The sequence below is a fragment of the Kogia breviceps genome, chromosome 19 (genome assembly GCF_026419965.1).
Source record: "Kogia breviceps isolate mKogBre1 chromosome 19, mKogBre1 haplotype 1, whole genome shotgun sequence".
Lineage (NCBI taxonomy): Eukaryota > Metazoa > Chordata > Mammalia > Artiodactyla > Physeteridae > Kogia > Kogia breviceps.
The window spans coordinates 12,995,406-13,008,828 of record NC_081328.1 but is presented as its reverse complement, the minus strand read 5'-3'; the positions used below and the strand labels follow the sequence as shown (position 1 = coordinate 13,008,828).

Below are 13,423 nucleotides of genomic sequence, written 5' to 3'. Positions count from 1 at the left end.
TTGTGCCACCGGGGAAGCCCACCATAGACTTCTTTTTTGACAGTCTGGTGAATCCTATGGAATGTTTCTCAAAATAATGGCTCTAAATGCACAAACAGGATTACAGAGGATGCCAATTATATTGACTTACCATTATCAGAATTTTTTTTAAAAAAACAAGCTTTTGATACAGTAACCTATGTACTTTTTTAAAAAGATTTATTTATTTATTTATTTAGGCTGCACCAGGTCTTAGTTGCAGCTTGCGGGATCTTTTAGGGGCAACATGCAGGCTCATAGTTGCAGCATGCAGACTTCTGAGTTGTGGCATGCGGACTCTTAGTTGCAGCATGCATGTGGGATCTAGTTCCCTGACCAGGGATTGACCCCAGGCCCCTGATTGGGAGCGAGGAGTCTTACCCACTGGACCACCAGGGAAGTCCCTGTGCTTCTTTTTTGAATCATTAAGTAAACAGCCTTGCAGTAGGTCTAATAACGATTGTAATTTTAGAGTAGTGGTGAGCATAAATAATATTTCGAGGTATCTGCAGCTCAGTATTGTGGTATGAAAATATCTGTGATTCTACCAATGACTAAGACATAGGTACTTTTAGAATGACTGTGGTGTGTTGACTATATTCATAATGAAAGGAAATAGGTAATTTCAGTTATAGGTTAATGAAAATGAAGATACAGTTTGTTCCCATCCAAGTTCATGGCTCCCTTGTTAAGAACTCCCAAGACAAGCAACGACCAAAGGAGATTGTTTTCCTGAATCCACTTTTTGCATCAACCATGACAGCTCCGTGTTTTAGAAGTAAACCCCTCTCCTGGCCCTGAGGCCCCCAGGAACTCCAGGGGGCATTTTAGACCAGCTTAAACATCTATGCGTACATAAAGGGCCCACCATGTCTGCTGTGCCCACCCCCAAAGTAGGGCTCTGGGTCCTCTTTTCCCCCTGTATTATGGGTTGAATTGTGTCCCCCAAGGGGACACGTTGACGTCCTAATGCCCAGAGCCTCAGAATGTGACCTTATTTGGAAAAAGGGGCATTGCCGATGTAATTAGTTAAGATGAGGTCATATCGGAATCTCCTTTGGTCTTAGTCCAACATGACAGAAACACAGGGAGACGGCCACGTGGAGACACAGAGGGAAGAATGCCATGTGAAGCTGAAGACAGAGACTGGCTCGAAGCAGCCATGAGCCAAGGAACACCCAGCATTGCCAGCAAACAGCAGAAGCTAAGGGAGATGCTTCTCTAGACAGATTCTTCTCTGGACCCTGCAGAGAGAGCTTGGCCTTGCCCACATCTCGGTTTTGGACTTCCAGGCTCTAGGACTGTTGTAAGCCTCCCAGCTCGTGGTACCTGGTTACAGCGGCTGTCGGAGACTAATACCACACGGTCCAACGGGGACTGGAACACTGCTTTGGGCCCAGCAGCCAGCCTACGAGACTCCCCTCCTTCCCGCGTGTTCAAGGGTGAATCCGGCCTGACGAGTCTGGTTGCCCTGGAGTTGGCCGGTTCTGTGATCGTCTTGATCTGGGACCTCCACCTGCTCTGTTTCGGGCCTTTTAGAAACGACAGAGGTGAGCTGTGCCTCTGGGGACATGTAGGCAGATCTTGTGGCTGTTAAAGTCGGAGGGCTCGCACCTCAAGTAAGAGGGGTAAGAAGTGGGATGCTTTGCATCTCATTTCGGTTGGAGGCTGCGAGTACTGTTTCAGCCTGGAAGTGAGAAAACAGTTTCAGCGAGTCTAAGAGACGGGCAGGGATTCGGGTCCACTGGAGTGGGCGTTTGGGGTGAGGATTTACTTCCCCAGGGAGAAGACCCCTGCAGCGGTATGCGGGGCTCCTAGCTGTGCACCTTGTGAGGCCTTCTAGGGGGTACAGGGAGCTGCCCCGGCTCGCCCTGCAGTCAGCTGAGAAGTGGCGCGTGCCTGGTGCAGGGCCAACACTCAGAGCTTGTTTGCTGAATGAAAGAACGGGGGCGGCGAAGCCCAAAGCAGCACCATTTGTTCTTCTGAGGTCAGCAGCACACTCAGCCCTGTGCCTCAGTGCGGACGTGCCCTGGGGCATCTAGGATGGACTGCTTTTTGCAGGGCACAGACAGGAAAGGCTGCAGGAATCTGAGCGAGGGCTGAGGGGTCTTAGCGAGCCCCACCCGAGAGGAGGAACCGGAGTGGGCCATGAGGACAGGTAGGGTGCCCTCACTCGTCTGACTCTTCCTAAGTCATCCTTAGAAAAATGCTCCAGAAGTAAATTCGCCTGTAATCCCAAACCCTACTCTCTGACACACGAACTCGGCATTTTCCTTGTGGGCCCACGACTGTTAATATTGTGCTGTCAGTGTGTCTGTGACGTGGTCTACACATCTTGCACTTACTCTTGCTTCTTGCTGTAAACCCTTTTCCAGGTCATTTGACATTTTTAACATTGATTGTGACATTGTGCCAGATGGGCTACTGTTGACCATTCAAGAGTTAGAGCCCTTTGGGGATTTCCAACTTTTTAAATATTTATTTCTTTATTTGGCTGTGTCGGGTCTTAGTTGCCGCACGCAGGATCTTTAGTTGTGGCATGCAGGCCCTTTTAGTTGCGACATGCATGCGGGATCTTAATTCCCTGAGCAGGGATCAAACCCTGGTTCCCTGCATTGGGAGTGTGGAGTCTTAGCCACTGGACCACCAGGGAAGTCCCTTCCCGCAGTTTTAGTTGGTATAAACGGCTTTGCAGAGTGGGCCTGAGGCAGGATAGGTGAGACCTGCTCGGTGCAGGGGCCTGCGTGCGGCTGGGAGGAAGGTTAAGGGGGGGGGGGGGTCACAGTGCCCAGCCTTTAATTCTAGGCTAGGGCTGCTGGGTTTTATTCCGTGGGCTGTGGTAAACTCTGGAAGGTCGGTATTCATTCTGTAAAGGTGGACCTGCGTCCTGGGTCCTGAGAGCTGCATTCTTCGTGGGATTAACAGAAGTAAAAGACCCACCCGCTCCAGGACACGGAGTGGAGTGAAATGCTGAGGGGAGACAAAGGGGGCCAATTCCGAGTTGGGGTTCGGTGGGGAGGAGAATCCCCAGAGGGTCCGTGCTGGGCCTCTGCAGGTACACAGTGTACAGGGAAGGCGGGTCACGGGAGAACTTCCAGAAACAAAGCTGAGCAGCCAGAACACATCCAGGCTCCCAGTGACGAGTGTGTGGACCTTGCAGAGGGATGTGGTGGCAGGTGAGACTGGAAGGGTATTTTGGGCCAGATCATGGATGGCCTCAGTGCAGCTTGGGTTTTTCCCTTTGGCACTGGGGAACCATTGAAGGTTTAGAGCAAGGGTCTGACCCTTGCATGGTCTGACCTACACTTTAAGGATGATCTCTCTGGCTACAAGTGAAGGGGGTGAGGTGAGCCTCAGGAGGTCCAAAGGCCAACTGGGAAGCTTTTGCCAGAGTCTGGGCAAAGGTAGGGGGAGAATCGAATGGGGAGGGGGAGAGAAGTCACCCAAGGAAGCAAATCTGGCACGGTGCCCGCTGATAGGGTGACTCCTAGGGACGTTTGTCAGGCAGTAGCTTCCCCGGGACTCCTGTCTCATCTCCTGAATCCTCTCCAGCCTTGCTTCGTGTATAATTAGCCCAGGAGAAGTTCCCTTGGGTTTCAGACAGGCCTTTGAGGCTTCCTGTCTGAATCTTTCATCCTCCGAGTTCAGTGTGACAGGTGGAGGAAACATTGATGTCTCTGCTCACCGTATCTTGCTGCTATTATCATGTTTCCCGAATCATAGTAACAGCAGATGTCAGGGCCTGTTGCTAAGGTTTCTCTGGAATATTAATACCCTGGGTGTGGAACTGCAGGCTCTTAGACGGTGTCTTTGAGGCCTCGGGAAGCACGGGCTGGGTGGCCAGTATGCTTTTATATTCGTCCCTGCTTTTTCTCCTTCCTTTAGACCCTCATTTCCTCCCCCTGACCCCCCCCCCACCACCGCCCCTGCCCAGGCACAGTTAGTTGTCTGAATGGAAAACCCAGCAGCAGCAGTGAATGGGCAGCCACCCTCCCCTCCCACACCCAGGGCAGGCATGACTAAAGGATCACAGAGTTCTTTCCAGAGGCTGATGCAGGCTCCAGATCCTTTCCTGCGTGACTCTCCAGGCATCAGCTCAGATTTGGCACTGGGATGACACCCCTTTTCCAGCCCTGCACAGGCCACCTGAGATGGCTCCCGGGCCCTCCCCCAGCCCCCTCTCCTCCGAGCTTTTCCTCTGGCACGTGGGTGGGGAGCAGAAAGGGTTTTACTTGCTTCTTGTGCCTCCTGTTTTTCCTCTCTCATCTGGCCTTTTGGCTTTTCCACTTCTCACAGTTTGCAAATCAAACTCCACACAGCTCTGGGAGGTTGGACTGAGCAGGATATTGAGGTCAGGGTTGGGATTTTGTCTACCAAATGCCATTTGTATCAGTTATCTATTGCCATGGTAATGCCACGTAACATCCATTCCCTAACTGGGTGGTTTATGACATTTCTTTATTGCCTCTGAGTCTGTGGGATGGCTGCTGCTCTTGGCTGGGCCTCATGTCTCCTTCATCCTGGTTCAGCCACTCCCAGAAGACCCACCTGCACCTGTGTGGAAAGATGCACTTTTGTTCTCTCTCAGTGGCTGTTTGCACCCGGTGTCCTGCACTTGTTGGTGACTTGTGTTTGCCTTTACACGTGGCGTCCCCTCCTAGACCCTGCGGCTCCTTTCAGCCCTTCCACCCCCCCTGCCTCTTGCTCACTGTTCTCCCTGTATCATCTCTGCTCTTCCCACAAGGTCAGACCCTACGGCTCCATGAAAATTCTTCCGTTCACATCCCAGCCTGGGGCGTCAGACACGGCTCAGTTGTATGTACCAGTGAAAGTTTCCCTGAAATAAAACCAAGGAGGTGAAAACACCAGGGTCTGAAGGTGGAAAGAGAACCCCACCAGGAGAAGGTGCGGGCGATGAGGAGCTGTCCTTGCTTGGTAGTGGCCTTTGTCCCTGTGGTCCTGTAGGCAGGGCAGAGCCTCCGTGGGTGGGTGTGATCCTCTCAAGGGGCAGGTTGTTTTGCCCTCCAGTATCTTTTTCAGAATCTGGTACATCTCAGAGACAGCTGCAGGCTAGAAACGGTTTCCAGGCTGTGTTAAAAGGGGCTGTAAGATTTGGAAAGTTGAGTCAAACGGCCTTGTTTTCCTGGGTTAGTAATGGTGTGAGCTGTTCTTTGGAGTTTACAGGCTTGTGTTTTCATTTCATCTTCTCTGCGGGCCTTTGTGGAGGTGGAGACCCTGGCCCTCTGTAGAGAGAACTCGGCTGGCGAGGTGTTGTTACCTGACCACCAGGTCACCGGGCTCTCAGGCCAGTGTGGCTTCACCAGATTCTAAGCCCACAAAGTCCATTAAGAGGGAGAAGCCTTCTTTTAAGTAGACTTGAATGTTTGCAGAGAAGAGGTCTTTTTTTTTTTTTTTTTTAAGTGATTAGGACTGTACACATTATTGAAAGCAACTTGTTGGAGATTTACAGGCAGATTCTTCCATCTCCGAGTTCTGAGTTTGAAAATACAAAAGTCCACATGAGGCCGACGGGACACAGCTGCCTACAGCAGAACTTTTTGTAGTGAATCATTCTAGATGCGCTTTGGAGGTGCATTTCAAAAAAAAAAAATACACTGCCTTTCCCTTTGGGGAATTTATCCTAAGGAAATAATCAGAAGTGGGCACAAAGGTTTATCTCCCAGGATATCCATTTTAGGGCTGAATATAATAGAACAAAATTGGAAACAATCTGTGTGCCTCCCCCAGGAGGAAAATGATGAAATATATCCAGAATACTAAGTTACAATTAAGAATCATGTTCTTGAGGACTTTTAATAAGGTGAGAAAGTGCAGTATGATACGAAAGCAGAGCAAACAGCGTGTGTAGCAAGAACCCAATTTTATTTAAAATCTGTATACGGATACCTAGGAAAACATGGGAAGATCTTAGACGAAGATGGTGAGTCTTCATCTGGGGGCGGGTGCTGAGTGCGTTTAGGGTGCATATTCAGCAGTGCCCGGGAGAGACCCCGGGGGTTTGCATTTTGACTGTGGCCCAGTGGAGTCGGCTGAGAGTCCATCATTTGCCTGCAGCAGCTAACGCCAGGGTGACACGCTTTTGGCTTTAAGGAGCGGAGAGTTGATCTCCTTGTGAGAATGTTCACTTTCATAGATCTGCCTTGAAAGTTTCCTGGGGCTCACAAACCTCTACCCCCTAGGAATTTTCTCAGGAAACCAGCACCAGGCAACTGGTGACTCTGTCCCCGCAAGGGTCCCCCTGAGCCCTTGTGCTGCAGGGTTTAGAAGCGGTGGGGAGGGTGCTGCTCAGCTTGTCTCGCCCAGCGGGGTGCAGGCGGCACCCGGAGGCCCTGGTGGGCCCCTCTGCAGGGAGGTGGCTCAGACAGAGCACCTGGGCGCTAACTACCACGTGGGGAGTCCTGAGGAACAGACTGCCTGGGAGCGACCACGCCACAGAACATAGTGAGAGCCCAGCCCTGCTCCGAGCACGGCTGGCTTGTTGTCTGAGCTCCTGCTTGTCTGGGAAAGGCCGTTTGTCTGATGAAAGCAGCTCCACTGCAGTTTATTCACTAAACACCTACTTTGTAGCCGGCCCTGTGCAGGGATGGAGAGAGGATGCAGGCCCCCCAGGGAGCCCACGAACACGTGCGCGTGCGCACACACACACACACACACACACACAGCCCCATCCTTCAGCCCCTTCCCTCTCACAGCTGGAAGGACCTCCGAGGCAGGCCTGGCCCCAGGCGCCGCTTCTCCCCTCATTAGAGCAAAGCCAGAGCCCCCACGCAGCCCTCCGCCTGCAGACCCTGCCGCCTCTGCTCCACTCCAGGCTCTGGGCCTTTTCCACCTGTGCATGTGTGGGTGTGCCTTCCTGCTTTTTTACTTACCTTCTTTAAGCCCCTGTTTTGGTCCCTCATCATTTGATTTTTTTATTTTTTATTTTCCAAATTGGATCTATACCTCTCTTATGCAAAAATCCCATTCTTTTTTTTTTTTTTTTTTTTAATTACTTTCTTTATTTGGTTGCTCCGGGTCTTAGTTGCGGCTTGCCAGCTCCTCTGTTGTGGCGCGCGAACTCTTAGTTGCAGCATGCATGTGGGATCTAGTTCCCTGGCCAGAGATTGAACCCGGCCCCCCTGCCTTGGGAGTGCGGAGTCTTACTCACTGTGCCGCCAGGGAAGTCACTTCGTCATCTGATTTTTGTCCAGGACAGATCGAAGTGTGTCGGTACAAGGGTGCGGTCCGTATTCGGCTCACGTGGACTGCTCTTTGGAAGTTTGAAGGATCCAGCTCTTCAGAGGACCTGGACCTTGGGAAGGGCACCTCCTGCCCTGCTCTTCCTTGAGGCCCCCGCCGGAGGTGGAGCAGAGCCCAGGAGGTGTGTTGGGTGGTAATGAGCGCACAGCTTGGAAGAAGAGGGGGTGCGGGAAGTCGGGGACAGGGGCCGACTGGCGGGCGAGGAGCTGGCAGCCAGCGCAGACTGCAGAGGTTTGGGGAACCCAAGCTGACTCTGTCGGCAGTTTCCTAAGACATGTTTCCCCAAGCTGCCCTTCCCCTCCCACCACCTGTCCCGAGATTGCTCCGCGTGGGCGAGGGACGGCTGTGCCTTCCGAGGTGCCAGCCACAGCCCGGGGCAGGCACCTCAGTCCCTGGACAGGGCCTGAGTTCTCGCTCGGAGCCACCGCTGTGGACATGCTCGGCTGCGAGCTTACCATCGTCGAAGACCCTGCCAGCAGCGCCCAAGGCCCCAGGCCCCGGGAGGGGACATCTCTCTCATCTCCCTGGACCTCTCTGAGGTGTTTGGCTCCGTGGGCTCGTCTTCCTCAAAGCTCCAGAAGCGAGAAGGGTGGGGGGCCCAGGATGCCTCCTCCTCCCTGCCCCGGGGACCAGGCTGGGGTGGGGACTCAGATCCCCCCACCAGGTTGGAGCAGCGACCAACCTCCCAGCCCAGGAGCCTTCTCCAGCCCCCCGCCTGCTATCCCTGCATCCCGCTTGCTATCCCTGCATCCCGCCTGCTATCCCTGCACCCCGCCTGCTATCCCTGCACCCCGCCTGCTATCCCTGCACCCCGCCTGCTATCCCTGCATCCCGCCTGCTATCCCTGCACCCCGCCTGCTATCCCTGCATCCCGCCTGCAACTCGGCGGGGGGGAATCTGTTGGAACTGCCCAGGACAATCCCTCCAGCCTGTCTGTCTCAGCTCCGTCGGGTACCGATGGGGAAACTGAGGCCCAGGGAAAGTAACTGATTGTTCCTGGTCTTCCAGTAAGTTTGCATAAAAGCCAGACTTTCCAGGTCTTTTCTCTCCTAGTTGAGTCATCTTCACTGCCACGAAACCTTTCCCTTCATACTTAGAGCGCAAGGTGACCCGATGCAGAAACAGTCGTGTTGGTTAAGGGTTAGCAGACCCGCATAGGCGTGACCTTTTCTCAGTCTCTCATCCTCATTCTTTTTTCTTCTGCCCGACAAAAAATCATTAGATTTGAGGAAGAACAGAACAGAGCCTGTGGGTGGTTGCAGAGTCATTTTGGCTCGAGTTTAAAAAAAGAAAGCAAAGGAAAGGAATAGACCTCAGACGGGTCAGAGGACAGATAAGTGTTAGTTTGGGGGTTCTCTTGTCAGTGATCCCCAAACTCTGGCCCCCTAAGAAGTGGCCCAGGGACCTCCCTGGCGGTCCAGTGTTTAAGACTTCGCTTTCCAATGCAGGAGGTATGGGTTTGAACCCTGGTCAGGGAGCTAAAATCCCACATACCTTGCGGCCAAAAACCAAAACATAAAACAAAAGCAATATTGTAACAAATTCAACGAAGACTTTTTAAACGGTCCACACCAAAAAAAAAAAAAAAAAAAAAAAGAAGTGACCCAAAGGGGACAAAAGAAGTTCATTCTTTAGAGGTTCATTTGGGGGTGATGTGTTTGGGGCAGTGAGGGGCTGCTGCCTCTCCACCTGTGTTCGCTGCTGTCTCCTGGATGTCCCTACCTGTCCCGCTGTAAAGGACGTGAAGGTTCAAGCATGAGAGCACAGGGTCCCTTCTTTCTTCCCACCTCCTCCCCCGGCTCAGCTCCACTCCCTTTTGGTTCAGAAGCTTCTGCACATGATGGAATTCCCACCCTGAGATTCCCCGGCTTGCCCCTCCCTCTGGGTCACCACTGGTGCATCCCTGCTTTTGTGAGGGTGCCTGGCAGAGCAGAGGGGCCACCTGCATACTCACTGCACCCAGCTGCACCAGGGTGGGCAGGAAGGCTCAGGGCCTTCTAGTGCTGGGAGCAGTGGCCCGAGACACGGTGCCCCCTGCAGGCCACGGCCGGAATAGCAGTGCCTAGGAGGTGATGGACACCTAGTTAACCCTGGCACAGCCTGTCCCGTTAGGGACGCCCCATCACTTCCATTTCTTGAAGCTCCCAGAATATTTTTTAAAAATAGTAAGGACTTTGTTGTAAAGGAAAAACTAACACACTATTGTAAAACAGTTATACTCCAATAAAGATGTTAAAAAAAAAAGAAAAGAAAAACAAGTTTTTTTGGAAAAAAAAATAGTAAGGAAACAGGGCTACCGAGATGAGTGTGTTTTAAATGTTTACTAGGAACAGAGTAACGCTTTTCACACCCATGCAGCAGTGTGACTGCACTATTCACAAGATAACAGAACTTATTGAAAAAAACAACAAAACAAATCGTAGCTGAAATGGGACTGGTTTAAAGTTGTTTGATGAGCGTGTCATTTTTGAGCCCACCTGTGTTTTCCTGGACTGGATGCGAGTCTCCTTTGGGAGAAAGTCAAGACTTTAAATGTGAGGAGGCCTTTGGTGACCGTGGCACCAGCAGCCCTCCCAGCACTGGGCCTGGCCATGGGGACTCCACACGCGACTCTTTGAGGCCTGGGTTAACTCAGGTCTCGCTCTCAAGGTGGCTGGCAATGGGGAGTGGGTGCCTGGATCAGCCGAGTGGAATAGAGAGCCCACTGCTGTCAAGGTAGTGGGCTTGGTCCCTGAGTGGGTCAGTTAGCTGCAGTCTGCACGCTGCCCCCTGCTGGTCATCACAGAAATAGGTGACATTGGTCTAGAACAACAGTTCTCAAACCACGGTCCAGGGATCTCTGGGCGTTCCCAACGCCTTTCAGGGGGTCCACAAAGTAAAAACTGTTTTAATAATAAGAAGAATACACTTGGTCAAGTTCTCTCACAAATATACATGTAAAAAGTTCATTGGCATGAATGCCACAACTGGAACTAATCTTTTAAGAAACTACCATCTGTTGAGTTTGGGTACAGTATGAAAGAAGAATGTCCACAATTATCTGGGAAGGCTATTAAAATACTCCACCCTTTCCCAGCTATAGTAGCATGCATCTGTGAGAGTCTGGATGTCCTTCATGTACTTTAACAAGTCTACATATCCCAAAAGATCGAATGAAATGTCAGATATGAAACTGACTTTTGTTTAGCCAAACATTACATAGATTTGTAAAAATGCAAAACAATACCATTATTCTAACTTTTCGTTTTGAAAATATAGTTTTTAAATAAAATATGTGAGCATCTCACGGGTTTATTATTTTTTGATGAATTGACAATTAAAATTTTTTCTCAGTGTTAATTTCTAACATGGTAAATATCAGTAGATATAACCCATATCACGTGGGGTTCTCAAGAATTTTTTACAACAGTTTAATGAGATGTAGTTCACATGCCATAAAATTTAGACATTTAAAGGGTACAATGCGTAGTTTTAGTGAATTCACAAAGTTGTGCAACCATCACCACTATCTAATTCCAGAACATTTTCATCATCCAAAAAAGAAACCCTGAGCCCGTTAGCAGTCACCCCCATTCCTCCCTCCCCTCCACCCCCAGCCACTGGCAACCACTAATCTACTTTCTGTCTCTACGGATCTGCCCATTCTGGACATTTTATATAAATAGAACCATACAATATGTGGTCTTTTGTAACTGGCTTCTTTCACTTAGCGTGTTTTCAAGGTTCATCCATGTTGTGTAGCCTGTGTCAGCACTCCATTCCCTTTTATGATTAAACAATATTCCATTGTACACATTTTATCCATTCATCAGTTCGTGGACATTTGAATTGTTTCCACTTCTTGGCTGTTATGAATAATGCTGCTGTGAATATTCATGTACAGTTTCATATGTGGACATGCATATGAAATTGTTCTCTTGTGTTTATACTTCAAAGCCCTTTCTGGGTCTTATGGTAACTGTGTAACATTTAAGGAACTGCCAGACTGATTTCCAACCTCAGTGATTTTTTTTTTTTTTTTTAACCTCAGTGATTTCTAAGAGTGTAAAGGAGTCCTGTGTTTGAGAACCACTGGTCTGGAGGGAATTAGACCAGGGGAGTGTGGGTAACTCAGTACTGCCCCTCGTCTTTGCTCTGGGACTGGGATTCCCTCAAACTCAGGCCTCTCTCCCCCTCCTTACTCTCCCCACCAATACACATCCTTGGTGGCAAGGAGAGAGCCAGCTAAGCTAGGCTGCACAAGTTAAGCCACCAGCAAGCTCTGGAGCAGGGTCTCCTCCCTGCAGGATTCCCAAGGGGGCCATTTTCATTGTGGCCCCCATGAAGTAAAGCAGGGGTAGTACTTGGAGAGTGCACGGACCAAAAACACCCTTGGGGCTTGCCCGCTAAGTTGAAAACTGCTGAGGTGTGCCTCTTTTCTCCTTTCCGATTCTGTGCCTTTGACATCCTGCCAGTCAAGTGCAACCTTGTCACTGAGCTGCGCGATTCACCTAGCTACCCCTCCCAGAATCACGAGTCTTTTGAAAGAGGGGCTTTGAGGGAATCGCATTTAGCTGGAGGAGTGATTCTGCTGGGGAGATTCCAGACATCCTCGGGGGGTGGGGATGGGGCAGGGGCCGGCAATGGACAGGGATAGGTTGGAAGTACCGGTTTGGGGTGTCTGAGGGACCCTGTCTGCCGTCTGTACCCCAGCCAATGACATGCTCTTCCTTCTTCCCTCTTCTCCCCTCAGATGTGACTGTACACCCTGGCTGGCTGTCCCGAGTCATGGCCGACACCATCTTCAGCAGTGGGAAGGATCGGTGGGTTTGCCCCAATGATCGGCAGCTTGCCCTGCGAGCCAAGTGAGTACCTCTAGGGCTTGGCCGGGCCCTCCCTTCGCTCCCCGGTCCTAGTTCCCCTCCTTTCTTTGACAAGATTCAATCCCAGGCCTCCAGAAAGAGCAGTTTGGAGACAAGTGCCCGTCTAATACACACCGCACTCCTGGCGCCGAGCTGGGCGCCTAACAGCCATTCACTCGTGTAACTGCCATATGGAACGTATTCCCATTTCTCAGATGAGGACAGTGAGGCTGAGGCCCTCACCCAAGTCACCCACCTTGTCAGTGGCAGGGCTGGGACTCCGCTGGGTCCATCGGACCCCACGCCTGCGTTCTTTAGATCACAATAGGCTCCAGGGAGCCAGGCCACTCCCGTTACCTTCTCTGTTGAGTATAAATCCCCCATCACTGAGCCTTCAGTCCCTGAGTCCCTGGCAGCGGGGAGCCTTTGATCTCTGGATGCCCACTTCATAGTCGAGTTGGCAGGGCAAAGGCTTGTCTACTTTATGAAGAGCTGCCCTCTGGGCTGAAGCACACAACCAGCCTTGAAGCATCCCAGGTCTCGGCCATGCTCGTGTCAGGGTCTCTCTTGTTCTGGTTTGCCCCCTGTTTTCCTGTTATCTCTCAGCCTGGTGACCCCTCGGCTGTAGTTAGATCGGCCCATCTCCACCCACTGCCCCCCTCCGTGGCTGGAGACCAGGGACTCCCAGATGCCTCTCCAGCCTTCCAGTCTCTTCCTGTTCCTCCAGGGAGTTGGGGGTCCCTGGGGTCTAATAAGCCCAAGAGTGCCTCTTCATCTGTCAAGTCGTGCTGGGTACAGGAGCCAGCATTTCCCAAATGGGACCAAGTTCAAGAAATTTGCAATTAAACATTGTGAGCCTGCAGGGGACAGAGCTGAAACATCAAAAGAGGATAGAAAAATTAATCTGAAATGCCCAAGAAGAGTGGAGTCCTGCGTGATTTTCAGGACTCTTTTTTTTTTGTGGTATGCGGGCCTCTCACTGCTGCGGCCCCTCCCGCCGCGGAGCACAGGCTCCGGACGCACAGGCCCAGTGGGCACGGCTCACGGGCCCAGCCGCTCCGCGGCATATGGGATCTTCCCGGACCGGGGCCCGAATCCGCATCCCCTGCATCGGCAGGCGGACTCCCAACCACTGCGGCACCAGGGAAGCCCAATTCCCCTTATTTTTACATCCTCCTCACGCCCACCTGTGTGGCCTGCCCAGTGGCTCATCCCAGCACCTAGCGAGCCTGGCATCACAGTGGATGCTGAATTAATAGGTATTGAATGAATCGCTCTCCGAACTTTTCAGTAAATAAATATTT

At 51.4% G+C, this 13,423-nt stretch overlaps 1 protein-coding gene across 7 annotated transcripts in view; it reads left to right on the top strand.

Moving 5' to 3' along the window:
- The window catches only part of RPH3AL (rabphilin 3A like (without C2 domains)), a 129,972-nt gene that overhangs the window by 31,991 nt on the left and 84,558 nt on the right, over window positions 1-13,423 (top strand). For 3 of the 7 annotated variants that reach the window (XM_067020648.1, XM_067020651.1, XM_067020646.1), the window contains exons 2-3: window positions 7,230-7,399; window positions 12,011-12,122. In XM_067020648.1, the coding sequence (XP_066876749.1) occupies window positions 12,046-12,122 (77 nt within the window). In that variant the 5' untranslated portion in view covers window positions 7,230-7,399; window positions 12,011-12,045. Of the gene's footprint in view, window positions 1-1,956; window positions 2,177-7,229; window positions 7,400-12,010; window positions 12,123-13,423 lie in introns of those variants that run through there. The other 4 variants (XM_067020649.1, XM_067020645.1, XM_067020650.1 and 1 more) reach the window with 2 other exon arrangements.